General features: G+C 42.9%; 1 protein-coding gene across 1 annotated transcript in view; it reads left to right on the top strand.

Moving 5' to 3' along the window:
* The first annotated feature begins 827 nt into the window (after positions 1-827).
* celf2 (cugbp, Elav-like family member 2) overlaps positions 828-27,931 on the top strand; it is a 237,799-nt gene continuing 210,695 nt past the window's right edge. Inside the window, exon 1 of the mRNA XM_039791623.1 lies at positions 828-1,064. Within this exon, the coding sequence (XP_039647557.1) occupies positions 1,012-1,064 (53 nt within the window). The 5' untranslated portion in view covers positions 828-1,011. The remainder of the gene's footprint in view (positions 1,065-27,931) is intronic.

Raw genomic sequence — 27,931 nt, 5'->3', positions numbered from 1 at the left:
ATATATATATATATATATATATATATAAACAGTTATCAACAGGATGTGGTGGTGTCAGACAGGAAGTCAGCGCTGACAGGGAGTGAGAGCGAGATGCTCTGCAGGGCTGCGATGATGCCTCCGAACAGTTCTGTCTGAGTGAGGTCTCGGCTGTAAAACATGTGACCCAGCTTCAACACAGTGGCTTCCGATCAGCTGTAGCCTGTAGTTGGATCATGAAACATTGGACAATTAATTGCGCTTAAACCTGCTTTTAGGTGAAACTTTCATTTTAATCGGCAGTTGGTTTAATAATGGTTTTCTAATTCCTTTACAGATTCATTGCAGGTAAATCTGAAGAAGAAAAAAAGTGAAAGTGTGGCATGTTTTTAATCCTTCTGGTAACTCGTAGAATAAGTGTGGAATAGGTGAAACATATACTCCCCACTGACAAAAAATAAATAAATCCTCCTCAAGGGAGGTTTTTAAGACAAAACAAGACGCTGAGATGGACACTTTTTGCAGTGTGCAAATTCTACAGCGTGCCAGCCCGAAAAAAAGAAGGTGTGTAAACTCTATTCCCTCCGGTGTTTTGAAAAAAAATAAAATAAAAAATAAGATGGGTAAATGTGTTTTTATAGGTGGGGTTTACCCTCCTCTACTGTACAGCTCTGCATTTCCCGCAGCAGCAGCTTTCCTGTGAAACAGAAAGAGAGTGACCGGAAAAAAGCTCGGAGAGGCGTCTGCAGAGCGCATGCTGTGAACGGGAGGGGGCGGAGGGAGAGAGAGAGAGGGAGGGAGAGTGAAACAGAGAGAGGGAGAGAGAGAGAGGGAGAGAGAGAGAGAGATAGAGAGCGAGAGAGAGAGAGAGCTGTGACAGCGCTCATCACCCACTGAACAACCAGGACGGGTTGCATCCAAGCAATCGCTGCCATTCGCAGACGGAGTTTACAGCCCTTTGCCGCCGCTTTTTCTTTCGATCTTTTTCTGCCGCACCCCCTCCCTCTCCCGGTGCTGCCCAGCCAGTCGACCATGGTTTCTATAATTTCAGACCTGGACCCTCTGAAAAGCTGGAACGTGTTAAGGTAAGCGCCCGGTCAGTGTTTTCGCCATTGTAAAAAAAAACGTAGGTTGGTGGCAGAGAGGGGAGATAGTAGACAGTAGTAGAAGAAGTGCGGGTGGTGTTTTTGGAGGAAATGAGGGTGGGACGCGGCGCAGGCACGAGGTCGAGCTCTGGTTTCTGGCGCTGCTGTGCGTAATTACGCACGGATTGCGCCCGTTTGGCTGTAAATCGGCGCCGAGTACGGAGCTCGTTCTACTTTCTGAAGCTCCCTCTCGCTCTTCTCCTCCGCTCTGCCGTGAGTCTGACGCATGCAATCTGCTCCGTGTCTGCGTACATCTCATTAACCCCCCGATGCTGCCCTCCCCCCCCACCCCCCCACCGGCGCTTTTTTTTTTAAATCACCGCCATCATCTCCAAACTTCGTCCATTCCAGTGTAGAAGTAAGAATAACACCCATTTATCACCATCATCCCCCTACCCCACACCCTTCCACCACCCCCCACCCTCCTCCCACCTCCCACCCATGCTGATTTGGTTCCCCAAATAGTTGAAGAGCCTCTGCTACACTTCAAGAAAAAAAAGAAGAAAAAAAAAGTATGCCCCTCCTGGAGTTTATCTTAAAACATTTACTCATGGCTGATTGCCTGCAACAGAGAGCTTTTAAAGAATCCCCCATCCCCCCCCCCCCCCCCCCTCAAGCTGCAAAATATGTTTTCAGCGCTGCTCCAGCAACACAGCCATTTACTTCATGGCACGAAGGAGGTGGTCCTGATACAAATTTGATTCACCGAGCCTCCCATGAGGGCAAAGGTGAAACTTTTTGTCTTGTGCGAGCACTCTCCTTTTTTGTCAAACGGCTATTAGGCTCATAGGCAGCATACAAGGCTCTATCTCGGACCTGCAAATCACCATGAATACATTCACTGTCATTAAGCATCTCAGCAGAAAAAGCCTATGAATTTAAAAGCCGGATTTTAAAAGGGCCTTGTCCCTGAATATTTCAGCCACTTGATAAATAAGTCATTATTCCCTCGACAGACTCTGCGGCGACTATCGCGAATTCTATTTTAGAAACGGGGAGAGAGGAGACAGAACCCTGAAGACCCTCAAATTATTCTTTTAATGCCGCTTCTCCCCTCTGCTATCATTCTTATCCCCCACCGCTGCCCTCCATCCCACCATCATTATCCACAAATCCAAAATAGAAAATGAGCGGAGTAATGTAGAGCAGGCATATTTCAGTAAACTGCTGATGGACGAAAGGGGGGCTAAATGATGTCATTTCCAAACAGGCAGGGATGAGAAATAGGACATGCAGCTGACCTGACACACACACACACACACACACACACACACACACACACACACAGAGACAAATAGCCGCAGTACAGACTTTCTCTGTGGACACTCTCTCCTTTCCTCTCGGTCTATTTGCTTAACAGGGACAGATCTCCTGGTAGCGTTAAAAATGTCACTTTTAGCTAATTTTAGCACAGATAACGACTTAATAATTGACGTATTGGGCAGCCGTGTTAGCTTTACAGTTGAAAGGTCAAAGGTAAAAATCGAGTTTCAAAAAGGACGAATATTATGCAAACTTTTGCAGAAGAAGACCGAAGGAGAGTAACATTTTTGTCGTCGCCTTTCGAGAGTCAGATTACTTGTTAGGGAGGAAGGAAGGAAGCAAAAGAGGAGAAAGGGAATGATGGAAGGGCAGAAAGAGGATTATTTACCTCCCCTCTGTCCCTCGTCTCTTCCCTCATTAAACCTTTGTTATTCCAGATAAGAGGCAGGAGCAGCTGTCCCTCTCCAAAGACGGCACATCTTAATAAAGACCAGCTTATCGCCGTGCCCGACACTCTCGCGCTCGCGCGCGCACACACACACACACTTTCACCAACACAAATGAGCACGAAACGCTCTTCTCAATCATTTATGATAATGAAGCACCTTGGCGCCGTTCTCTGTGTCGTTCTCTCCCTAATGAGACTCACCTCCGTCACGCTCAGAGACGCACTTAACGCACACACACACACACACAAACACACACACACACACACACACTCATATCATAAACGCAGCATTAACAAGAAAGTGTGTTGTTGTTGTTATTGCCGAGAAGCAGAAGCAGTTGAACAAAGGGAAGCGGTGAGGAGCGAAAACCACTTGATTTAGTGAGATATAATTTTTCTAAATGTTCATTCACGATACCGCAGCTGGAGCCTGGCCACCTTTTTTTTTTTTTGGCGTTATGGTTGAGCGACAGCGGCGACTCGCAGCGTTTGGTAATCGAATGCTGCTGGTAAAATGAAACAAAGATATGAAGACATTATAAAGAAAACATATCGTTGCAGGTGAAAGATGAGACCTCTCTGCTGTAACACAATTAGGCAGCATGATAAGCGCGTCATCGCAATTAGCAAGTTAATGCAACTCTGTGGAATTCGATTTACTTTAAATGCAATAAGGAGTTAATGCAAGTGACAAATGTGTGGTAAAGCAAGTGTTATCAGATCAGATCAGCAGCGAGGTGTGTCTTCTGCATTCACGATCTCTTCCATCTATCAGTCTGTAAACACACACACACACACACACACGTATGTATGAACACACACTCATGTTCCAGAGAGAGCACGGAGGATGGATGTTAGAAATCTGTCTGTGCCTCTCACAGTGCAAGCCATATATCTGAAGTGCAGTTCAGTTATGCCATAATGAGAAACAGCATGCATATTAATTCCATCTGATTACATCAGCACACACATACACACACACACGCACGCAGCAAACGCAAGGTGTGTTCTGGATTCAATTAGGGAGGAGAGAGAGGAGAGCTCAGGTTTTTATTCTATTACTGTCTGGTTAAATCATTGCTGGATGTTCAGAGACAGGAAGCCAAAGATAAAAGTGTGTTGTTAAAGAGAAATACGAACGCACTAGTTGAGGGTGAAGTGCGTATATTCAGTGCTAATGTGAAAATGAGTCTAAATGTCTAATGACTTAAAAAAAAAAAAATGAAAAAAACTCCACCGTCATTCCTTCGCTGCTGCGTTTTTCCCTCCTCGAGCTCTTCAGGGTCCCTTTTCACAGTCGTCCAATCATCTAAATCCTTTCACTTATCGCAGGTGTAGCATCCTGCAGCTCGAGTGCGCTCCGAGCGAGGCTGGAGGAAAAAAGGGGAAGGGGGAGGGGGTGTTGACAGCGAAAGGGGGCTTGACCTTTGACCCCGCGGTGTTGGTTTTAATTAATCTACTTAAAGAGTCCGTCCGCTTGCATTATGTGTCGCTTTATATCCCGCTGGACCGGGAAGAGAGGCACAAATCCATCCGCCTAATTAGCCAAGACCACTGTTTGAATCTTTAAATCCCCTCTGATAGTGTGTGCGAGTGTGGCGTGAGCAGTGTGTGTGTGTGGTGCTTTATCTACAAGCCAGACCTTTTTTTCCCCGCTCAGGATTATACTGGTTTAACTAAAGAGTTAGAGTGAAAACATTTGGCGAAGGCGGTTACTGATATTTGCAGCACCAAGCTGCCGATAGTCAGTGTTTTATCTTGAAATCGGAGCATTATTTGTATTGCTTAGAAATTGATGAAGTTTTAAGCGTTTTTTTTTCTTCTCCAAAATATCTTCCTTGTCATCTTGGGGAAAAAAGCTCAGAAAAAAAGCATGCTAGACTGTCACGGTACACCGAAGCCATTATGTAGAATGAGGCAGGTGTCATTTCATCCTAATGTTTGATTTGAAATCCAAATCCACTATTTACTTGATAAATCCCTCTAATTTTGGAAACAATCCTCTCTGCTTCTACCTTTCCATCACTGTGTTGTAGTACTGTATGTAGAAATGAGGCTTACATGTTTGTGTTATTTGTGATACTGTCTCTGCTGCCCTCCCTGTCTGGATTTGCTCACTGATCGCTAGCTTTTGAAACTGAATTTGACGCATGTGAACGATGATGCCGTTTCAGTCATAATATGTAATGTCCAAACGAGCTATGTCCAGGCATTTATCCTGGGAGGAAACACCTCAGAAGGTTTGGACTTGTGCTGCGGTTCTTCGGTCCCCTAAGGAGCAGAGCTTCTCTGCTCCGGAAGGCATCGGAGGTCGATGTTACGTTTGAATGAGTGGAAAGAATGAGAAGTTTTAGAGAAAAAAAAGAACGTGGACTGTAATTGTACCTTCACATTTCGATTTGCAGGTTAGTCAGAGAATTTTAGTCACCTTTTTTGATGTAAAACCCTGAGTGTGGAGTCAAACTGATAATATATATATATATATATATAAAAGAATTGTAAGAGTTGTTTAAATCATAACTACAGTTTTGACGTTTTTGTGTTTGTTTTTTTTTCTTTCAAATGATGCACCCCCGACTGGATCTTGTATTTTAACCGCACATGGGGTGGGGGCGCAGGGTGGACATTCAAAATGCACTCTCCACTTCCCACAGCTGTCAATCAAAGCTTTGTAGCCGCGGAGAACAATGCTGCATTCAGCCTCAGAGTGACGGAGGCGGACGGGGCAAGCCAAGGGAGAAAGAGAAGGAGGGCTGAATTCCTCCAAACTCTCTGGAATCAGCAAGAGATAATAACATAGTTGAGGCGAGAGTGCGTCACAAAACACAAAAGAGACGGGGGAACGATGACAGAGAGGGAAGGGCAGAAGGAAAGACTAGAAATTAAAGGAGAAAGGAGGGAAAAGAAGGAAAGAGCTGCATGTAGGCGAGACTCATCCAGGTGTGTGTGAGTGTGTGTGTGTGTGTGTGTGTGTGTGTGTGGGGGGGTGCTGTTAAGTTGAATATTGTTCACTCATTGCCACCTCTAAAATGATTATATTTCTATTATAGGGTTATCAATATGTGATTTACAGTAGTGGAACATTACCAAGTACATTTACTTAAAGGTTCCATATTATTCATTTTTTTTATTATAAAGCAGATAGAGGTGCTATATAAATACTGTTAAAAACACTCGATCCACAGAGAAATGCACACAGCCCAGATTGAGAAACTGTGACTTTAAATGAGCCGTCAGGACTTCCGTACGGTTGTGATGTCACAACTATTCTGTATATAGGTAGAAAATGGCGCTACAGTGGCGTTACAGTCATTCCCCGGCTGCAATGACGGTGAAGAGACTCCGAGAGCGCATATGCACAAGACCTGTAAACGGCAATCAATCAGAGAACACTGGGCTTTTTCAGGAGGGGGGGCTTAAAGAGACAGGCACTAAAACAGAGCGTTTCAGACAGAGGGTGAATACAGATATATATTCAGACAGACAGTATTAGAAAAATAAAGTGTTTTTTGAACATTGACGCATGTAAACATGTTCTAGTAGAAGCCCAACATACAAGAATGAACCTGAAAATGAGCATGATATGGGACCTTTAAGTGCTGTCCTTAAGTGCACTTTTGAGGTACTTCTGCTACTCAATATTGTTCTTTTTACTCCACTAAATTTACTTCACAGCTGTAGTTACTTTGCAGATTTACATACACAATGATCTCATTCATTTTTTTTTAACAGTATAGGGCTGCATATCGGGCTGCAACTCACATAGTTATCAGTTGACTTACTATTCGTTAGGGCTATAAAAGTGAAGAATGCCCATTACAGGTTCTCAGAGCCGGAGGATACAGTTTCTTGTTATGCTTTTTTTTGACGGGCAACACGTGTAAACCCATATATATTCATTTTAGTATCAAATAAGACTAATAAAAGCAAAAGAAATCATGACTTGAACTACAAATCAATCATCAACATTGGTGTTGAATGTTTGCCCTTTATTGACTAATTGTTCCAGTGGCACAAAAGTATACAAAGTTGTTAAAATGAGCTCCATTCGTCCCAGTAACAACATTACAGTGTGATACTGTATCATATAGATTAATATGAAAGTCTGGGGTTGTGTCTATAAATGTCTATAGCTGAGGTGGTAAGCCTGATGACACATTTCAGCTCAAGATTAATTTAGTTTGTAGATAACACAATAAATAGCCACAGTTGTTACATGCGTGGTGTTTGCTATGTGAAAAAGTGCCTTTGCTCCTCTCCCCTGAAGGTTAATGTTTTATTTCATAAAAAAAGTGATTAGATTTGTATGTTGTTAGCATTGTGGTATTGCAATTTGAGCTTAGTAATGCATCTGCATTCTTGTCACTCAACTAGAAACTAGCACGGAAAACGTTCATTACCTTTGGTTTGAAAGGAGAGGTTTGTGGTCATAATGTCATATCTTATGTAATATGTTTTCTATTTCGCTGAGAGTAAAAGTATCTGAGTGAAAATGGACGGATTTTAAAATATGTATCGAAATATGGTTTCTGTCTCCTGCTGCCATCAAAGTCAAAACCTTGGCATTGTTGTTCTGCCTTTGCAAGTATATTTCAGTTGCGGCGCTGCATTATTCTCAGCCTTTTCAAACAGAGTGCTCACCGGTTAGGTGTGTGTGTGTGTGTGTGTGTGTGTGTGTGTGTGTGTGTGTGTGTGTGTGTGTGTGTGTGTGTGTGTGTGTGTGTGTGTGAGGACACTGTCTCTTTAATGTTATTTTTGAGTAAAACAAGTGTTGTTGCCTGTCATGGAAGATACAGTTGCTGCTTTTTTCCTTCTTCCCAACAAAGATCAGCTTAGTCAACAGCAGCTTTAGGGATTTAAAACACAACCATAGCACACACCTCACATGACGATCTGTGTGTGTGTGTGTGTGTGTGTGTGTATTCATGTGTGTTAGTTCATACAGGCAGTATATAATCAGTGAGCATGGCGTTCTATTCAAATATGCTGAACATATAAGAAATACCAACCTTCTTTATGCATATTTGTCTTTTTTCTTTTTGATGTTTTCATTTTGAATTGTCTTATGCTGTTTTTTTTCTTTTCCTTCTATGCTATTACTTGTCTTCTTTATTTCAACCTAGTTTTCTTTAGCCTTTTCCTTATTTATTTCTGTTTGTCTTTTCCTTCCTTCTTTCTTTTCTCTCTTCTCCATTTAAGAGGCCAATAAGTGCAACCTATACATTAGCCTGTGCGCGTGCAATCACACACACACACACACACACACACACACACACACACACACACACACACACACACACACACACACACACACACACACACACACACACAAACTCACTCATCCTCACTCACTCACACACACACACACACACACACACACACACACACACACACACACACACACACACACACACACACACACACACTTAATGCCATTGGCCCAAAGTGACAAATCTGTTTAATAATGTACCACCTGGAGCACGGCCCTCTAGCTCTCTTGCTCGCACTCTCTCTCTTACACCAACCCTCTCGCTCTCTCCACACACACACACACACACACACACACACACACACACACACACACACACACACACACACACACACACACACACACACACAATAATCATGTATTTTAGTGCCATACTCTGTTACAGTGTTATTCACACAACGGTCATGCCCTTAAAGAAGCTTTATACCGGTGTGTTTGTGTGTGTGTGTGTGTGTGTTTGTGTGTGTTCCCCTCCCCCCCGGTGACACATAACCGTCTTTGTGCAGTATAGCTTAAGAGTGGACTATCTCCTCCACCTTCTGTGTTTATATCCCTTTTTTTCTCTTTTTGAAATTTCGTCTTCACCTCCAAATCGCAGTGAATTTCTTCCGCTCCCTTTCAGTGCATCAGATCCCACCCCCTGCCCCCCGATCACAGTGATCCTCTACAAGCATGTAACAAGAGGGGGGAAGAGGATGAGGGAGAGAAAGAAAGAAGAGTGTGGGGGGTAGAAAAATGAGAGGGGAAAAATAGATCTTGTCTGAATAAATAAACAGCTTTTGCTTGCAACCGTAACGGGAAAGCTTAGCGGAGTAAAGGAGAGGGGTGAGGAAGAAGGGGGCGGGGGGGAAGAAGAGCAGGAGGGATGAGGGGGTGAGAGTCAGTGAAGGAAAGGAAAACATTGGCACTCTGCCCGGTGAAGAAAATAATAAAAAAAAAAAGGAATTAAATCTCTTTGTGTGTGTGTGTGTGTGTGACTGATGGATGTTCAAAGTGAAGCCAAAAATTTAAAAAAATGCAGACAATGCATGATCAGAGGCCAGATAAAAAAAAACTGACCAATGATAGTGAGTGTTTGGTTTTTGCAAGGATCACTTCAATAGATCGGATTGAAGCTGTGCAGCACAAGAGGCTATCTGTGAAGGAAATCATTATTTGTCATGTAGATGGATATGCAACATTAATGATATGTACAGTTGAGCCATTAAATGAGGCCGATATGGGCTTAACGTTAAAAAGTTATGTATGAGTATTTGTAGTTTGCAGTTTGATTGATTATAGTCTACAAGTATGCATACCTTCATTGGTTTTAAATGGGACATTTTATTGTTCCACGGTCTAAAATATAGCTTTTTTTTCTGAATGAGGTTTGGCATAAAAATGGTCAAATTAAAAAATGCTGAATGCCGGTACGAACTATGGACTGTCAGCACCTTCATTCCAGAAAATTTCCCAACCAGCTTTCAGAAACCCGCATCGGTCACACTGCAAAGAGAGAAAAATATGAGAGGGTGAGCTAATGAATTATGGGTGGCCCGTGAATAGAGAGAGAGAGAGAGAGAGAGAGAGAGAGAGAGAGAGGTCTGTGCTCTGTCGCTCTCTTCCTCCTCCTGGGTTTTGGAAGTGTCACGCTGTGAGTGTTGCCATGCAGATGGTGACCCTGGAGTGTTGCAAAAGGGAGGTTGGAAAAAGAAGAAAGGAAAAAACAGAGCTCAAGAGAAAAATTAGTGAAAATATAGAAGTTTTTTTTTATATTCTTATTATTTTAAATACAAACTGTCTGGACAGAACAGACAAGGAGGTACAGCTGATTGACTGTAGAGGGTTTACAGTCATCTTTAGTCACAGCCATGATCGCTGTCAACGGGATACAACCAGTGTTGGTTGATGTGGGCTGATACTAAGTGCCAAATTTAGATTCACAACAAATGTAGTATTGATCAATTCGGCAATATAATCATTCAAACTACATTGTGGTGGAGGTAGACAACCCTCTGTCTGTCTCTTCTTATTGGGAGGTGCGTCCCTAGTTATCGGTTCCTTAACAGTGACCGCCCACTTTTTGAACAGCTCCTGTTCCAGAAGTGATTTTCCTCATTCAGTTGCTCCATTGACTTTTCATAAAATGCTTATATCAAGAGTTTTAAGCCTGAAACCAAGCCAACCAGCTACGAGATAAATCATGACCATAAAACATTTGATACAACGCAAAAGAACATTTTGAAAACGTCAAAAAAGGCAAAGGTACAACACTGTTGAGCTCTATTAGGCTGGGGAAGTTGAAGCTGTATGACATTAACAGTACTGGCAAGTGGAAGAGGTAAACCAGAGCAGGGATAAGAAATTGGACTTGCACAACTCAGTATATGCCATGAAGAAGATCACACACAGACTGACATAGTGTTGAAAAGGGAACAGTGCTGCAGGGTGGAGCCCAGATAGTGGGGATTCTGTATGATGTAACAACCAGAGCTGATTCGCTCCAGACTCTGAGTCGTTTTGTCTCTGTGAAAGAAAGGGAAAACCCCTTATTTACATGATCTAGTACTGGACTTGTGTTACTGTTTTACTTTGACTATACAAAAATCCCAAATGTATCTTTACAATAAATTCAAATAAGTGAAACGACTAGGAAACATTTCCTGCATGGTTTTCTTTACTTCTTTCGATTTAAAGTATTCATATAGACTTTGAGAATTTGGTCTATCACTCCATTCCTAGTACAGTATCTGAGACATAATCTCTATAAACAGATATCTGCATGTGAATGCGGAATCGTTAGGCAACAGACAAGAATTTGGTATCGCAAACGTTCTGGTTTGTATTCCAAGTAGTATTGACCAATCACATTGGAGTGGGCTTTGGTTGCATTCAGGTAAACAGTCGGTGTGGAGAGCAAAAGAGGCGGAACACATTGGCAGGAGTGCAATCTCAGAACCCATCGGTTATTTAGCTTTTTCTTAGCTTTTGATGAGCGTTATCTGCATTTGCGGTTGATTACGACTTCCAGCAGAATCTCTTTTTGAGCATTTTGCTTCAAGTCTAACGATATAACAATTTGAATTAAATGGTCAATTTCTTAATGGAGCATGTGTGACTGAACAGTGTGAAAGCGACCCTGGTGTTCATGTTCCCATTATGTCTCTAGAACACAGGACACAGTGATTTCTAATGTTTATTTATTAAAAAAAAGTCATGTTAAAAAGTAAAATGTCCTTTGTGGTAGTTTCAAAATAATTTTAACAAAAACTCGCCAAAGATTGCAATAATGTAATGTAAACGTGCAGATTTCAGTTCTAAATAAAAGCAACTACGTTTTCAAAGGTGAAATAAGGAGGAATCTGCTCTCCATTTGCACAAAAAGATCAATGGCTCAACTATTACTTCACCATGCACTTCAACATAGGAGATTTTCGGCTTTCGAAACAAGCTGTTTAAATTCCAGGACACTCACAGTCATCAAAAGACATCTGTGGCTGAAAAAGGAAGTGACAAAGCAGTACCCATATTACAACATTTAGCATTGTGACACATTTCTGTTGGGTCTGTGCTGTGATTGGCTAATTTATGGGCATTTGACTTTGTAATTTATGGCAGTCTGTGTTTCAACTTGTCTCTGAGATAACTCGTTGATGACTCAATGCTTTAAAGTCAACTTTTACCTTGGTTCAGGGATTTTATACAGGGGGTGGACAAAAATAGAAACGCCTTACAGCAATTGGGATTTGAATGGATGGGTTTATTGTATTATAAGATGTTCATTTTATTTTGCCCACCCACTGTACTTAAGTACAAAAGTACTTCATTGCAACAGAGTTTTAAAGAAAGCAGCCAGGTTTTGAGAAGTTACTTTTGCTTGACCTGGCTGAATTTGGCTCTTGAAGACCAACAAATTGGATAAAGATGAAAATGTCAAAAGGGGGGGGGAGTGGTGAAGAGCAAGCGAGAAGCGGGAAGAGACAGACGGTGTTACTGCAGCTGCAGAAACATTGTGTGTTTTATGGGAGTGGACTGTTGCTTAATGTTCTGCTCACAGTCGGATGGCTCAAGAAAGAGCCCCGGAGCCATCATGGTCATTACATCTCATACTGCGTGTGTGTGTGTGTGCATGTGTGTGTGTGCATGTGTGTGTGTGCGTGCATGTGGGCGTGCGTGTGTGAGAGATGCATATGATATGGAAAGCTGATCCCTCAGTTGATCAACTACATGCCTAACCCTAGGTTTAACCAAAAATCAAGTCTAAACCCTAAAATGTTATAAGGGTTAACCTTGTGGGGACATGCGTTTTGTCCCCAAATGGATACAAGTCCCCCAAAAACTGTTTGCCCAGATTTATGTCCCCATAATGTGGTTAATACAACTCCACACACACTCAGCGTGAGCTGCAAATCCTGTCCTCGCAGCACTGAGTACATTTCTAGCTTTCTTTCTTGGAAATTTGCTTATTTCTGTCTTTAATTCTTTTCTTTTCTTTCCTTTCTTGTCTTTTCTTTTCTCTCAGGACTGTGTTGCCACTGTTTTACACAAAGCATTTTTGGATCTTTTGTCTGCCTCTCTTTGACATAATCCTGGTGTCTGTTGCCGTGGTTACACTGTCTTAATGTGCCATTGATGTGACTGTACGTATTAAAAGCATTGCTGACTCCTGGCGAAAACTTAAAATGCGTCTATCTGTCCTTTTCACCCTCTCAACACCCACTGATAGTGGGTTATTGCAACTGATACAGGCTGATATCTTATACTATTATTCACTATCTTTCAAGGTGAATTTGACTGTTTTTAAGCTGTCACATTCACAAAATGTGTTGGCCACTATGAAGCCTTAATGGCATACTAAAACTCTCCATTAAAACCATGAGAAATGTACCAGAACACGTGTACTTGTGTGAAAATGTATGTGTAATTAGACAATCCCGGCTTCCCATATACAATCAGTCTAGTATTAATGAAATCGTCATGGAATGTGTAACCAAAACAGATTTATCGTTTGTATCCTGGTGTGTGTACAGCATCAGCTTGTTATTATTCCGGTCTTTGTCATATCTTCTGGCTGTACGCATTGAATGTGCAGGCAATGAGCTCCGCCACAGCGACATTATGACAACATTTCATCTCATCCCCTCGACGCCATGCTTTGGAAGATGACGGTAATTTGGACGAGATGTTTCGTGGCCCTGGGTTCTCTCTCCTTGCTCACTGATGGTCCCTGGTGCACTGAAACATTACAGCGAGACTGGAGTGTGAACGTATGGCCGGCTATTAAATGGCAATCACACACAGAAGAGCTCTTTTATAGACGAACGCATTTCTGCTTAATAGCTCTCGGAGCAGAGTCGTCCAAATATGACATTGCAAATGAAGGCCCTCCGAACGCCAGAGCTTATTAAAATCTTTACTGAAATCTTTCAATTTGTCAGTTTTTATGGGATGTGGGTCGGGATGAATTCTAGATTGCAACCTAGAATTCTCAGCTTAGCTATCTGACCATGCTTGGTTGTATTGAGCATCAGAAGTGTCTGGCTTCCCTCTAATAGCGTTATGCACAGTTAACTCGGTGTACATCACCATGGTTGATGTTCCAGGCCAAGCTTAGCCCCGGCGGCAGCGCTGCAATCTGGGGAAACTTGTGAGCCCTCTCTGCTCTGTGTCCCGAGATTACTGGAACCTCTCCGCACATAATGCCTGCTTCAGGGCCGAGTTAATGTCGTCATCGGGCCCTCTGCTAACCCCTGGGAGCCCCGCTCCACCCTTGCCCCATTAATTTCAAGTGCTACTAATATCCTTGGCCCCCTCTTATTTTCCATCTCTCAGCCCCCTCCCTCCTACCATCATCACCTTGGTGCGCCCAGCCCAATCTCTGCGCTCTCCTGGCTCATTTTGAGCTGTAATTGGACAGGAGTCCCAGGGGACGGTCGTCATCACGCCCCAGTGCCTCGCGTCCCATCTCCAGGGTGGAAACGCGCCCCGGCCACGGTCGATAAGCAGTGCTCAATCCAACATTCCTTAATCTGCTAACTTTCAATGGGCAGAATGACTGGGCTTCACTTAAACAAGTGTTCCCCAAGAGCCCAAAATAGTCCCACAGCAAGGTATGACCGCCTAACCTCCCCATTTTTTGTCAGGAAACCTCCATACGCAAAAACATCTCCATCTTGTCATCTCTGTCTATAATTGAGTCCTAACAATTTTTTTGCCCAAAATTATTTTCAAGTGCGGTTAAAAATAATTCAGCCTGTTGCCAATGTTTAAAGAATTTTCGTTGTAACTAATGGAGTACTTGACGTTTCCTAAATAGTCTGCTAAAAACGTATCAGTTTATGCTATGGGAGGATTAACAATGGCCAAAAGGGTTTGATCACAACCTGGCAAACAAAAAGTCTTATTATTGGCTAGTATATGAAGCAGTTATTTACAAACGATTAATAAAGTCTTCTTTACAAAGGAATTCACCATCCTGTGCAGAAGCTCCGAGACTTCACACAAAACCACAGCCATAAGTGCATGAATATGTGAGTGATGTCCTGCATGTTAGTGCTAGAAAACATCTTCACACATCCGTCTCTCTCTTCTACACACCACACACCACACACACACACACACACACACACACACACACACACACACACACACACACACACACACACACACACACACACACACACACACACACACACACACAGTTATATATCTGGCGGTGGTGTGTTTGGATCTCTTACTGTGCCAGCTTTTCCTCCAGCAGCATTTGTGCTGGTAATCTGTCACATGAGCGCGTCTCATCGGAGGCACAGGAACATTTGGAGCTGCGAAGAGAGAGACAGGATAACACCCTAAAAGCTTCCTCCCTTATTGCCCACAGCTCAATCCCAACTATCTCGAATATCCTGTCCTTATCTCCTCTCCTTTATTGCTGAAGCTTGACGGGCACTTGACAGTTGAGGAAAATGCCCCCAAATTGGGCCTGACCTGAGCACTGCTGGCCAGCGGTGTGTACCTGCAGTTTCCTGCAGAGGCTGGCCCGCTCGGGTTTGAAAAATGTTTCAGCCAGTGCGGTTTATTTTAATTTAGCTTTGTTGTAAAAGTTATTTCATTACATCTGTTCATGCTGTGGAGCTCTCAGACAAACAAAAAAACATCCAGTTTTATATAATCATTTTCACCGCTGACCTGTCCTCTCCCCAGCTCTGCGACAATTACAGCTGAATACCTGATGAGTGTGTGTTTGCCTGTTACCGAGTAGAAAAGAGAAGGCAGGCGGTGAAAGTGTGTGTTGAGGCTGTATTGCCGTTCACACGCCAGCGGATGAAAGCGGCGGCGCCGTTAATAATTGAAAGAGTACTTAACGACAGGAGCGCTGCCCCCGCAAGACAGCTTTTAATAACCAGGAAGGTTTCATATTCATAGTTCTCCTCTTTTTCATCTGTGCCCCCCCCCCCTCCCCAACCCCACCGCCGCCTCCCGCACCTCCTGACCGCTCCTCTCTTCTTCTTTAGAAGCTTTCTCAGCTCTATTCACAGGAGCAAAGGAATGCCGCTAAAGCATCTGTCTGCCTTTTAAAAATATAGTGGAAGAAAAAGGTGTGTGTGTGTGTGTGTGTGTGTGTGTGTGTGTGTATTTACACTATTCAAGTGGGGCACATTGTGCTGGAATTGATAGCGTACTATGCCTATTGACAGGGAAGTCTATTTATTACGTCTTCCACATTATCCCTCTGTCCCCGCTGTCTAGTTGAGAGATATGTATTTGTTTATAGAGGCGCTCCGTCTCTACTCTTAATGCTCTCGCCGCTCACCCTCATTAATTCGCTTGATGGTCTTTGATTTGCCGGGCATCACTAAGTCGCATTAAAAAAATGTATTTCCCAGCCTTTACTTAACGACGCTTCCAGAACCAACGCAATTAAATGCACATTTAAATGCTCAAAGGCTTCCCTCTACATTCATGAGCAGAGACAGGCGCTTGATTAGTGCCCTGCAGAAAATGAAGCAGCCGGGGGAAGGTGATGCTGTGCCTTTTTGGTGAATACCTTCTTTAGTGCACTTTCTTTTTGATAGAATAGCACTCGTCCTCATAATAGGGAGCTAATAAAGGCTTTTGTCTTCATATTTTATTCAGAGAACACAGCCAGAACTAATCGTGGTGCAATAGGTCGTGCTAAATATGAATTCCATCTGCTCTTGGTTTATATTTTTTTGATACATATTTTCACACTTACCCCTGGTGAGATCAATAGCCAGTAGCTTTGGTTTCATTTACTCCGATTTTGAAGTAACTGCCTATCAAACAACCCAATGAAAGTGAATCAAAAGGCAAGAGGCAGAGACTGTTATTTAAAAACCTGGACAAAAAAAATATCTGCATTAATAGATACCACCGCTGGTAGGAAAGAATGATCCAGTCTTTACCAGCATTCACTGGGTGCCATGCAGAAAAACACCCAGGCATCCCCAGACACACACACACACACACACACACATACACACACACTCCGGGCAAATCAGCGTTCCCTGTCCACCTGTCTGGCATAAATCTGAACTTAATGACCAATCCAGAGACTCCAGAGCAAAATTAAACAGTGGCTCTTACATACATAAACATTGGAATCAGTAAAAATATTTTAACTTACCTCAACGCTGATATAACTCGACTCCACCACGGGAGGCTGCTCCTCAACAGCTGGCCTTCTAAAGTCATGTACTGCCATTCAATATGTCCAACATATACTATACCACCAATCCTCTCCCCAGTATGTATACAACCAGTCTCCTCAGTGAATGACAGTCAGTCAATGAATAGACACACTTTGTCCATTCCCCTGCGTCTGTCATGATGGCATTTGTTTTCTGCGATGTGTGCTCACTCATCTCATTTGCATGTATCCATACCTCTTGAGTTTTGCAGCTGAATGGGCCTAATTGAATAGTTGATCACATATTAATGTAATTAGTCTGGTTCAGTCGTGGTCATTGTGCACAGAATTTGTTTCTTCTGTCTTGTTATTGTGTTCTCTCAGGCCGGAGGCTGTCAGAGGCCCCAGATGGTTTACTATACAGTAGCTAGCGCCGCTGATCTAACTGGGAGCTTCCCCCTTTGTCTCCGGATCAGACCTCCATACTGCACACTGATCACAGCTATGAGAGAGATCGAGATAGAGATCGTGAGAGAGATCGAGGGAGGGGGACAACAGAGTGGAAACAAGGGATCAAGAGGTTGTGGAGAAAAGGAAGAAAGAAAGAGGCAGAGAAAGATAGGACCATTACCGTTGAGGGTGATCATCACCATATCCAGGTTCTCCATGAAAAGGCAACAAGTGGAGCCTAATGGGAAATATGCAGATGTATGCAAATGTGAGTTGGATGGGTCGCACAGAGGCCCAGTGGGAGATTAAAGCTCTTCGGGATGGAGAGGGCTATGGAGGAGACTAGCACTATGAGCTCAATGCTGCCATATTAAACAGAGAAAAAAACCAACCAATTGTAGACCTTGTTGTCAAGCTCATTTATCTCACAAATAGATTTGTGCTGATGGCAGAAGCCTCTAAAGTGATCTGTCAGACCATTTTGGTAGCCAGAGCAGTGATCAATGACGGACATCTTTAATTTGATAGTATCTTTGCGAAGATGGAAACCCAGCTCTTTCATTGTTTTACTACGATATCGGATGCGGTTACCATTCTCCACATGGGGCCCTCCAGGGCCTTGGGTCTGGATTTGATGGATGAGATCCCACCGCCGCTATTTCATAGCCTTTTCGCAGGTTGATCGGCCCGAAGTGACTCCAGCGGAAAGAGAATGAGACGGACAGGCAGAGGCAGTTAATACTCTACCTTCCAGCTCTCTACCATTCACGCTCCACTTCCACATTTGATTCACGGTAGTCCCTCCACCTGAGTCTGCAGCTGCTGGGACGCTGAAAGAGATAAAGACAGCAATAGATTGAATGGGCAGAGGCATTTGGGGCATCCAGGGATATAGAAGTAACCCTGAATGCCCTGTTGTACTAAAGTAAGTCAAGTTAGTTTTTTTTCCTTTTGCATAGACAGTGATATGAAGTAACCGGCAGGTTGGATGGGCATGAAACACTAACGATTGACTCATTAGTACAAAGGATGAGCAACTGCTTCAAAAAGTCAAACATACAAGCCTCTGAATAGCATGGCAACTCGTAGTGACAAATTAACCATTGTCAAACTGTGGTTAAGATATGATAGGTAATCATGGCTTATTCCTGAATCATGGTTACGGTAAAACAAGTCAATTATTTATTGATCTGTGACAGGATGCAAACACGGATTTCTGGCATGCAGTTTAGGCACATTACACACCACCACCCAATCTCCACCTCCTTAGCGTTGCAACATAAAGGTCACTCTATTTCCTTTATTAGCACCAAGCATTGCATGTAAATTGTGCACTACAGAATTGTCCTATATTAAATTAATCTCTAGGGATACCACGCTGCTCCATTTCCGGCCATCTGTGAGATTTCCAGTATGTGGCCCGCTGCCATTTTTGGATACAATGTTATGACTGAAGTACTGCATGTGCCAGCTCTATACATGGTCTCTCTGTCTTAAAGCAGGCCTGCATTGGCAGGTGTTCAGTCTCAAATGTTCACATCCGTCCAATGGTATTTGGCAACATCGTAAATCTACAGTTTACTGTTAAACATACCATCCCTGCTCGAAGAGCATCTATAAATCAATACTCTGACATTTGTAACTTTGCCCGCAAGAACCTTGAGAAAGACTCTCTTGCAGTGTTCAGTGGAATAAGCTTTTAATATAATTGTACAGTGTTTTGATCCTCAGAGCTTAATCAATTATATTTTGAAGACAAGAAGAAATGCCATGAAGTGCTTAGGTTATCACGGGTCAATCGCAGTTCTCTTAGTCTCATTCTCTTAGACCCTACTAGAGCACAGCAGGGACAATGCACCGTTTAATCCTTGTTACATGTTGGTTGTGGACCTGGCACCTTTAGTTTAGTGCATTATACTGAGAAAACTGTGCGCGTCTGTTGGGCTTCAAGCTGTCAAATGTTTAACAGACACAAAGAGAAAGATGGCACAGCTGGACTTCAGCACCCACATATATTCCCTTTATGCCTCGCCACAGATTCCCTTAACAGAAGGGTCTCCGGTTGGTTTTGTGTCTTTTACCGGGACTTCAGTTAAGATGCTCTTTCTTACGTAACGACCTGGTTGGGAACTGACAGCAGAAATAACCCTGGCTCCCCCCGTCTTTTACTTTCTCATCGCACACCAGCTGTGTCAGGATGAAGTCAAACAAGATGTGATCGGCCTAATGTGGTTCTCATGTATCAACAGACTCTTGCCTTGTCTGTTTCTAACTTAGACAGCCACTTCATTCTTCTCAAACAACACTGGGCCTCATTTTTCCTACTTTTGGGGCATGTTGTCATGAAGCGGGAGTGTTTTGGGATGTCTCCGCTGTATCCATGGAGAAAATCAAACAGTGAGGATTAAGCTACGAGCCCAGGTTCAGGCACAGAGCCAGACGCTGATTAAGGCTATTACTTCATAACTACGCACTGCTGGTTTCTAGGAAAACTCTGAGCATGACATATACCAATAAAGAAATCTTTACAAGAGCTAATGCTGTGGGGGACTGTCAAGTGGAAGAGACATGCTTCAGTTTGTGTGTGTGTGTGTGTGTGTGTGTGTGTGTGTGTGTGTGTGTGTGTGTGTGTGTGTGTGTATGGGGGGGAATATATGATAAAGGCTGACATCCCCTGGGCTTCAGACCACTCTGTCTGGACGTGCTCTAGCAGTGCTGCCTTCTTTAATGGTATTCCTCTGCACATCTTCTCTTCGTTACATCTATCCATCCATCCTTTCATTCCTTCAGTTGTCCCTGTGCTTGACTTAAGTACATGGACTTTCCTTGCCTTGTTGATTGTCCAACTGTAATCAATCCAGGAGTCCTGGGTGGTTTGGATCAGAACATAATTCTATAACAGTGGAAATAAGGTTTTTAACCCGGAGTTAATTTACTGCGTCCTTTCTTTTGTATCTGTTTTGCTGCAGTGACAATAGCTGTCTCTCCATTCAAATACTCCAGGAGTTGTGTATTGCGTTTGATTGCTTGAATGGGGAGTCTTCTGAATTTTTGTAAACTCACTCCATATTGTAAAAAAAAAAAAAGTTTTAACATTTGCTGGAGGCAGAGACGGGTTTTGTCAATAAAGTTATGCAATAAATGTCAAGGGAAGTACATTTGTCAGATAAACAATGTTGCGACATTTGCAGCCAAGAATTTTCTGTGAATATCCATTGCAGCTTCCCCAGAAATGTCACTCTGTTTGTGGGTCTTCTAACTTTACAATGACAGGGCAAGAGATCTGGGTGGTTTTTTTTATTGTTTTTTATTTAATTAGCTATTACATGTTTTCAAATGTAATAATGAACACTGACTTCTCTTGACTTCTTTTTACAGTTCTTAAGCCTTTTAATGTGTACGGATTTTATACATCCTGTATATTTTCTTCACCATAACTAATTACAATAGATTGTTGCAGGGATGATGTATTTTTGTAGGCCAACCCAAAAGTTAGCATTGCTATGGTTCCCCCGACAAAACGCAAATGTTGGATTTTGCCAACATTAGGCTATTAAATGAACTACAAGACAGTTGCATGACTACAACGTCGCCACCACTGAGCTGACAGTGCTGTCTAATGTCTCTGACAACCTCTGTAGTCTCATTTAGCCACTTGTAAGTCTCATTTAGGAACTTGTGGCAACATCATTTTTAAAGACGAAATTCACAAGTATTCTACTGACATATTTAATGTTGCAGAACGAAATGGGAAAGTCCCTTAACCTTGTGTTAACCACAGACCTTATTTCAGGCATCTAACCAAAACCCATTGACTTCCAGACAGGGGAACAGGAAGTGCAAAAATGCTGCTAACTTATTAGCATGACTTATCCCTGCAGAACTCTGAGTGACATAATATTTTGAACTTTTAGAATGAACTTTGTATGCTATAAAGTTGGTGCATCAGTGTATACATACATACATACAAACATACATACAGACATACATACATACATACATACCTGTACGTACGTACGTACGTAAGTACGTACGTACACACACATATACTGTATATGTATACACATACATTCATTTTTCCTGGTTTGCCGTCACTAAAGAATAATAACCATTTATTCCATTTAGTATGCAATGTATCTGCTCACAGTGGGTGAATTTCATGCACAGAAATTTCATGCACAGAAATTCACCCACTGTATTTCTCAAAGTTTCAAAATCTTATCTCATTCACTTGACATTTTGACTGAAGTGTTGCTAATGGCAAAGCCACTGCGATACTATGACTTTTCTTTTTATCCTGTGGCAACATTTCTTTATCACAAAACCTACAACATGCCCTCTTTAGTCTGCCTGTCATTTGTTTGGCACTTTCCCTCCTCTCAACTGTGGTTATCTAACTGTACACAGTCTCCTACATGTGAAATTGAGCAAGCCCACTAGAGACGCTCTCATCGGGTCTGGAGTGGGACTTGTCCACCAAGTGGGGCTAATTATGCAAATCCCTGCCTCATCCTCAGTGGCTGGGGTCAAAGCTGTGATATTAATGTTTAAGGAATGATAGAGTGAAATCAGAAGGGACAGAAAAAGAGGGATTGTGTGGGTGGCTAAAGGATTAGAAGAAGAGGCTCCGTTTTCACATACACCCCCATGTGTACCACATGTGCAGTATGTGTGTGCGTGCTCGTTTTCTTTTCTGGGATGTGTTCAGCGGGGGGAAGAATCAAGCCCTTTATCTCTCAGCAGTCATGACTTCCCGTTTCCACAGCGACACGCTGCTGCGTAGCTGCAGCATCTGGGTTGTATCCGAAGCGACCCCGGAACCCTGATAGGCCCTAATCTAAAGTCACAGGCCGCAGCGGGGCAGATTCTGTTCTCTTTCTGTGTGCATGATCTTTAACGTCTTTCCTCAAGACGACCAAATACCTCCACAGAGATAAAAAAAAATAAAAAAAGATGAGCAAATTCCATCAAAGTGGAGCCATTTTTCAACTTACATGGGGCTTGGATTTAAGAATAAAGTTAAGAATTTAGATGAAGTGTAGGCGAATAATGAGGATCTCTGGATAGCAGGTTTCATGCAAATACTTCAGCATATGCTGTCTTAGAAGTGAGAGAACAAGAACTATTAATGACTCTCAAACTAAATTAAAGGAAGTCATAGTAATTCATCACAGATATGCAGCCAAATGTCGGATTTTGTGTAGGAAATTAGCTTTAAATGTAAAACTAAATGCATAGTAAAAATATTGCATTGTTTTTTAGCTAGCATGAACATTTACATCTGCATCTAGGGACATTTAAAACATTATTTAGTTTGTATTAGCCTAATACCAGATATATACTTTGCCACTTCATGCGTCTTGGGTGGAACAAGTATAGGCCAGGAATTCTATATCAAAAGGTGCAAATGCAACCTGAAAACTAGTCAATCTTGGCAAGTCATCCTTAACGGCTGAACGACTTTTAGGGGGCGGTAATCTAAGTTTAATCAAAACTAAGTTTAGCTAAAGTTCAATATTCACTGTGTAACAGATAAAACATGTCATGGAGCATAATAACATGAAACACCATCAAATCTGCTCTATGTTCTTATGCAAGGATGAGAACATAGATATGAATTGCCAGCAATGAGTGTTTTTCTTTTAATAAGCAGGGAACATTGAACAGTCAAACACAAAAACAAATTCCAAAAAAAAAAAGATATGAGTACTTTCCCGTAAACTGAAATTTCTGATCTGCCTCAGTTCAACAGCAGCATCTACATATTGCACCTTCTACCATCATGTTAAATAAAGTACTAAGAAATCAATGAAAAATCCACTGTCTTTATTTGATAGGACAGTTTTAGGCATGAAAGGGGAGAGAGCGAGAGGGGGAATGACATGCAGCAAAGGGCCTTCGTACATGGGGCGCACGCTCTACCAGGTGTTACCAGGCGCCCCAAAATAGGACATTTCTGTAAACAATCTGTGATAGGTAACATTATTCCAGCATTTATCTTGTGAAAAAAAACAGTAAATATAATAATGCAGTAGAGCCGACCCTAGTCTCGCTTTGCCAGACCCTCCTCTACAGCGCTGTGGAGGAGGGTCTCACTAGTCCACACAGCATTCCGGGATGGGAGAGAAAAGAATCACAATCGACTTGGGCGGTGCTAAGCGACGGACAGAGCCACGGTGCTGCTGCAAAATAGTCTCGAGAAGGAACTTGTTTTGGTGGAATGTGTATGTTCCAAGGTAGTTTTAGTTTTGCAACAGAAAACTCAGATTGGACAGATAGTCTAGCTAGCTGTCTGGATTTACCCTGCAGAGATCTGAGGAGCAGTTAACCATAGTCCTCAGAAATCCACCGGAGTTTAAAATGCCAACACAAAGAAAGCGGGAGGTGACGGACATCCGGAAAAGAGTGCAATCCGGCGGACTTTCCGGTGGCAAAGGAGCAATCCCGGAAGTGGAACGTCGTGGATATAGACTAAGCCGACACTGATTAGCATTCAGCTTGGGAAAACCAAGATGGATGCATTGAATTTCAGCTCCATATGAGGTCATTGAAATAATAAGTCTGAGCAGGGCCTCTTGTTTTAGTTTGGATATTGAGTACTGTTGGCATGGCGCTCTGAAGGCTTGTGTTAAGATATCCACCAGTCACACAGCAGGGTCAACAGCTGATGCGCACATGGTCACACAGCTACATTGGGTGTCTGCCTAAGCCAACGTGTTCCCACGTGCAGCCGTCATGTACAATCACACATTTTGGGCTGCAGACCCAGGCTGTGCAAACAATTTAGAGAAAGTAGTCTGGTTACAGTAATTACAGGACTGCTTGGTACTTAACCAAGTTGGTCTTTCTTAAGAGGACCAAGCTCCCAGCTATAAAGTGGCATGTTATATCACTGGAACTGCAATAAAGTCATTTGACTGGCAGCTGTAAGCAGCCATTTACCATAGCCACAAGGATAACTTTGGCTTATGCGGTTGCCAAAGTGCCAATCTTCTCAAAACCTGCATGTTATCGTCATTTGGGGGAATAAATGTAGCTGTTAGAATTTCCTCACAAGCTCAGTATTACTAGCACCTGTAGCGCGTAGCAGGAGAGTGGTTGAACATGTGTTAGCAGATGTGTGTGATTGTTTTAATAGTCCCCTCCCTCAGATACTTGAGGGCGTCTACGTCTCATTCAGCGGCGATGTGTGATGTGTTTTCCGCACTGCTAAGTCATGCAGCGTTCGAGTGTGTCAGTATTGGATCACAGAGTTAGCGTCGTTAGCTTGAAGCTGCTGAAACCAGAGCTCCTCTGTGAAACCGCCTGAGCCCCGAGAGTCCAGAAACGCTGCCAAAACCAAAGCAGGCCAAATCCTCCTCTCTTCTTTCCCTCCTTCTACTTACTCTCTGTCTATCCTCCCCCCCCCCACCAATCCCCCCTTTTCCCCTCTTCCCCATTCCCCAAGCATGAGCAATTCACAGTTAATTCAATTTTCCCCCGGCTGAGCTCACATGGGACAGCATTGGAATTCCGGTTTGTCATGATAAAATGATTACACGGCATTGTGTTTCTCCGGGCGCCTCCCAGCGCATTTATTAGAATCTGTCAGTGTCGATGTAGATCGGCTAGCCAAAGTGCACGTCTCCACCGCTCCTCCTCGCCACTCTGCTTCCCCTTCCATCCCCGAAACTGGTTATTCCTTATGAAATACGTCGCTCCTGGCAGACGCATAATCTGATTACATCCGCAAGATTAAAAATATATTGAATTCCCCCGTTCTCCTTTCCTCTCCTCACATTTTTAACCCCTCTTTCTCCATTTCTTGCCTCTTCTTCTTTATCCTCTGCCTTCTTTTTTTCCTGCCCTCCACAAAGGACTAGTTTTTCCAGTTACTTTATTATCTATGGTTTGGCTGATGACAGCGCTGGCTTTTTTTTTTTCTCAAATGAGATATGGGACAGTCATATCATCCACACCCAGTGTGGTATGATATGATGATTGATATGTTTTATCATAAATATTAAAACCTTGGTGGTGGTCTCAGTGTTATTTCAGAGGCTTTTCCACACTGCCTGGAAAACACTTCTGGGATAGGAAAAATGAAATTTTTTTTTGTCAAACTTTAAAGGTACTTATGAGGTTAGTTTTTCTGCAAAGTACCACAAATGTTTGTAGTCACATAACCGGACACACTGATGTATTAAAGAAGACACATTTTAAGTGCAGTTCTCTGTTCTCTGTCAACTAACCATCCTACTAAAGGCTGCAAGATGGATTCTGTGGCAACAAAGTAGTCATTATTGTGCATGAAATGCTATCATGTGCATGAATTATGTAACGTGTTAAGTTTGAACATGGATTGTAGACATTACCCACTCGAACGCTGCATGACTATTTTAAAATTTAAAGGTCCCCGGGTGCAATGACGGTGCAGAGACGGAACAGACGCAAAAGACCCGGAAACGCTGACCAATCAGAGCAGACTGGGTTTTTTCCTTAAAGTGACAGGCGCTTAAACAAGACGTTTCAGACATAGGGTGAATACAGGTATATCCAGACAAACAGTATCAAAAATATAATGTGTTTTTTGAACATTAAAGCATGTAAAACATGTTTTAGTAGAAACCAAAAAAAGGAGTATACAAGTATGAACCTGAAAAGGAGCGTAACATTGGACCTTTAAGTGTAAAACTATAATGACCTATATGCAGATACCACTCATAAGCCCGCTTTTTGTTTTTGTTGATTAACTAAAAATGATATTTTGTTTCTTTGTGAAAAATGAAAACCACACTAAAGAAAATAAGAGACCCTCTTACTTACCGCTTACTGTCGCTCCGTTGCCTCAATATCTGCGCACAAAGTTAAAAAATAAAATAAAAAATGTGAATGAAACTCTTTCTCATGCTCTCGACGTTGGAAGTCTTGGCTTCAACATGTCGTTTTATTTTTTCTGCATCCACTCCTGCCACCGTCATCTCCTCACATCAGCCCCCCCCCCCCCCTTTCTCCTCTTCTCTCCTGTCTGGATAATATTACAGCTTATTATTTTTCATATTTCCATCCCTCCCTCTGCCCGTACCAACCTGTCAGTCAAGCTGTCATGTGTGATTTAGAGCTGCCACTCCAGCTCCTGGTTTCGGGTGTGGGGGTTCCATGGCTTGTTTACTGAGATGTGACTGGAGGTGTCACGCCAAATAAGCCCACCTCACCTTCCTCGCCCCTTCCTCCTCATCCTCAAACTTTTTGCTCTGTGCCACCAAGAAACACCCTGTGGGTGCAACGGTTGGGTGGCAGAGTGCTTGTGCCGGGTGGGATGTGGCTAATGACCATCTCGGAGTGCCGCCGTTGATTTTGGGTGTCTGGTTTGCGTGTGCAGCCCTGGGTGCGTGTGTGTGTGTGTTAGTGAATGTTTGTGTACTCCTTCTCTCATCCAACCAATTACTGTCCCAAGGAGCCGACAGCTGTCGCCACCATCCTCTTCTCTTTCGACGCCATCTCTCTTTCTCTTCCTCTTCCTTCTCTTCCTCCATACCTCCTCCCAGTTGACAAGGGGGAGTCAGAGGGGAGCCTCAGCCCCGGGTCCTGCTCCCTTGGGGAGTCATTATACCACTGAGGGACTCTCACAAACACACACACACACACACACATGCACAGAGCAACACAAAACATGTCTGCTCTGTCTCTTTTTATCCATCACTATGCCACTACACCCTTCAATTAAGCCTGTGGCCTTTGCTTTGTGAATTTGAAAACACACACACACACACACACACACACACACACACACTCATCTAATCCTAATGTTCCCTCTATATTTATCATTACCCGCTCCCCAGATGAGACTCGGTCCATTGGGTTTTGTATATACGTAATAGAGCCTTGCAGATAGAAGCAGAGTGTATAGAAAGGACACTTTATCCTTTTATTTTTATTTTTGGACAAATTCATCGTGAGCTTTGTTTGCACACGGTGAAGCTATCCTGATGTGGGGGTGCTTTCAGCTTGTGATGCCCATTGAGGTTTCATCCCTCTGCAGCGCTCTGCTATCTTCCCCTCACCACACTCTTTCTTTATCTGAGACTGTGATACAAACCAGATTGGCCTTATCTTGGTTCTCTTGCCACACACACACACACACACACACACTCTAACCTATCCTGATTCTCACTCTCTTGCTTGCTTCTACATGTAAACACACACACACACACACACACACACACACACACACACACACACACACACACACACACACACTCTAACCTATCCTGATTCTCACTCTCTTGCTTGCTTCTACATCTAAACACACACACACACACACACACACAAACTGTTAGAATGTACACATGCTATCAGTCTTAATCTGTGAGTGGATATGCCAGCTATTTCACTTAACCATGCAGGGTAAGAATGTTGGCGGTTGGGGAAAAAAAAGGATTTGGAAGCAACCATGAATGCTGCTTATAGATAAGGAGCGCCTTACTCTGAGTGTGTGACTGTTTGTACATACGTGCTGGCACGTGTGTGTCAGTCTTGTAGAGATTTACCTCCGACACACTTGTTAATCACAGAATTCATTAGTCACCGAGTCTCTAATTGTTTACTTTCCCCTGCGGCGGTACTACACAAGGTTGCCGGCCCTCCCTGTTACAATTTTGGAAGAACATAATGGTAAATTAATTTTCCTGGTAGCTCCGATTCGATTAGTCATTTCTGAGTACACTCTATTAGCTGGGAAATTGTGCATTTGGAAGTCAGAAAGGAGAGTC

The sequence above is a fragment of the Perca fluviatilis genome, chromosome 23 (genome assembly GCF_010015445.1).
Source record: "Perca fluviatilis chromosome 23, GENO_Pfluv_1.0, whole genome shotgun sequence".
NCBI lineage: Eukaryota > Metazoa > Chordata > Actinopteri > Perciformes > Percidae > Perca > Perca fluviatilis.
This window is presented reverse-complemented; position numbering and strand designations above follow the sequence as displayed.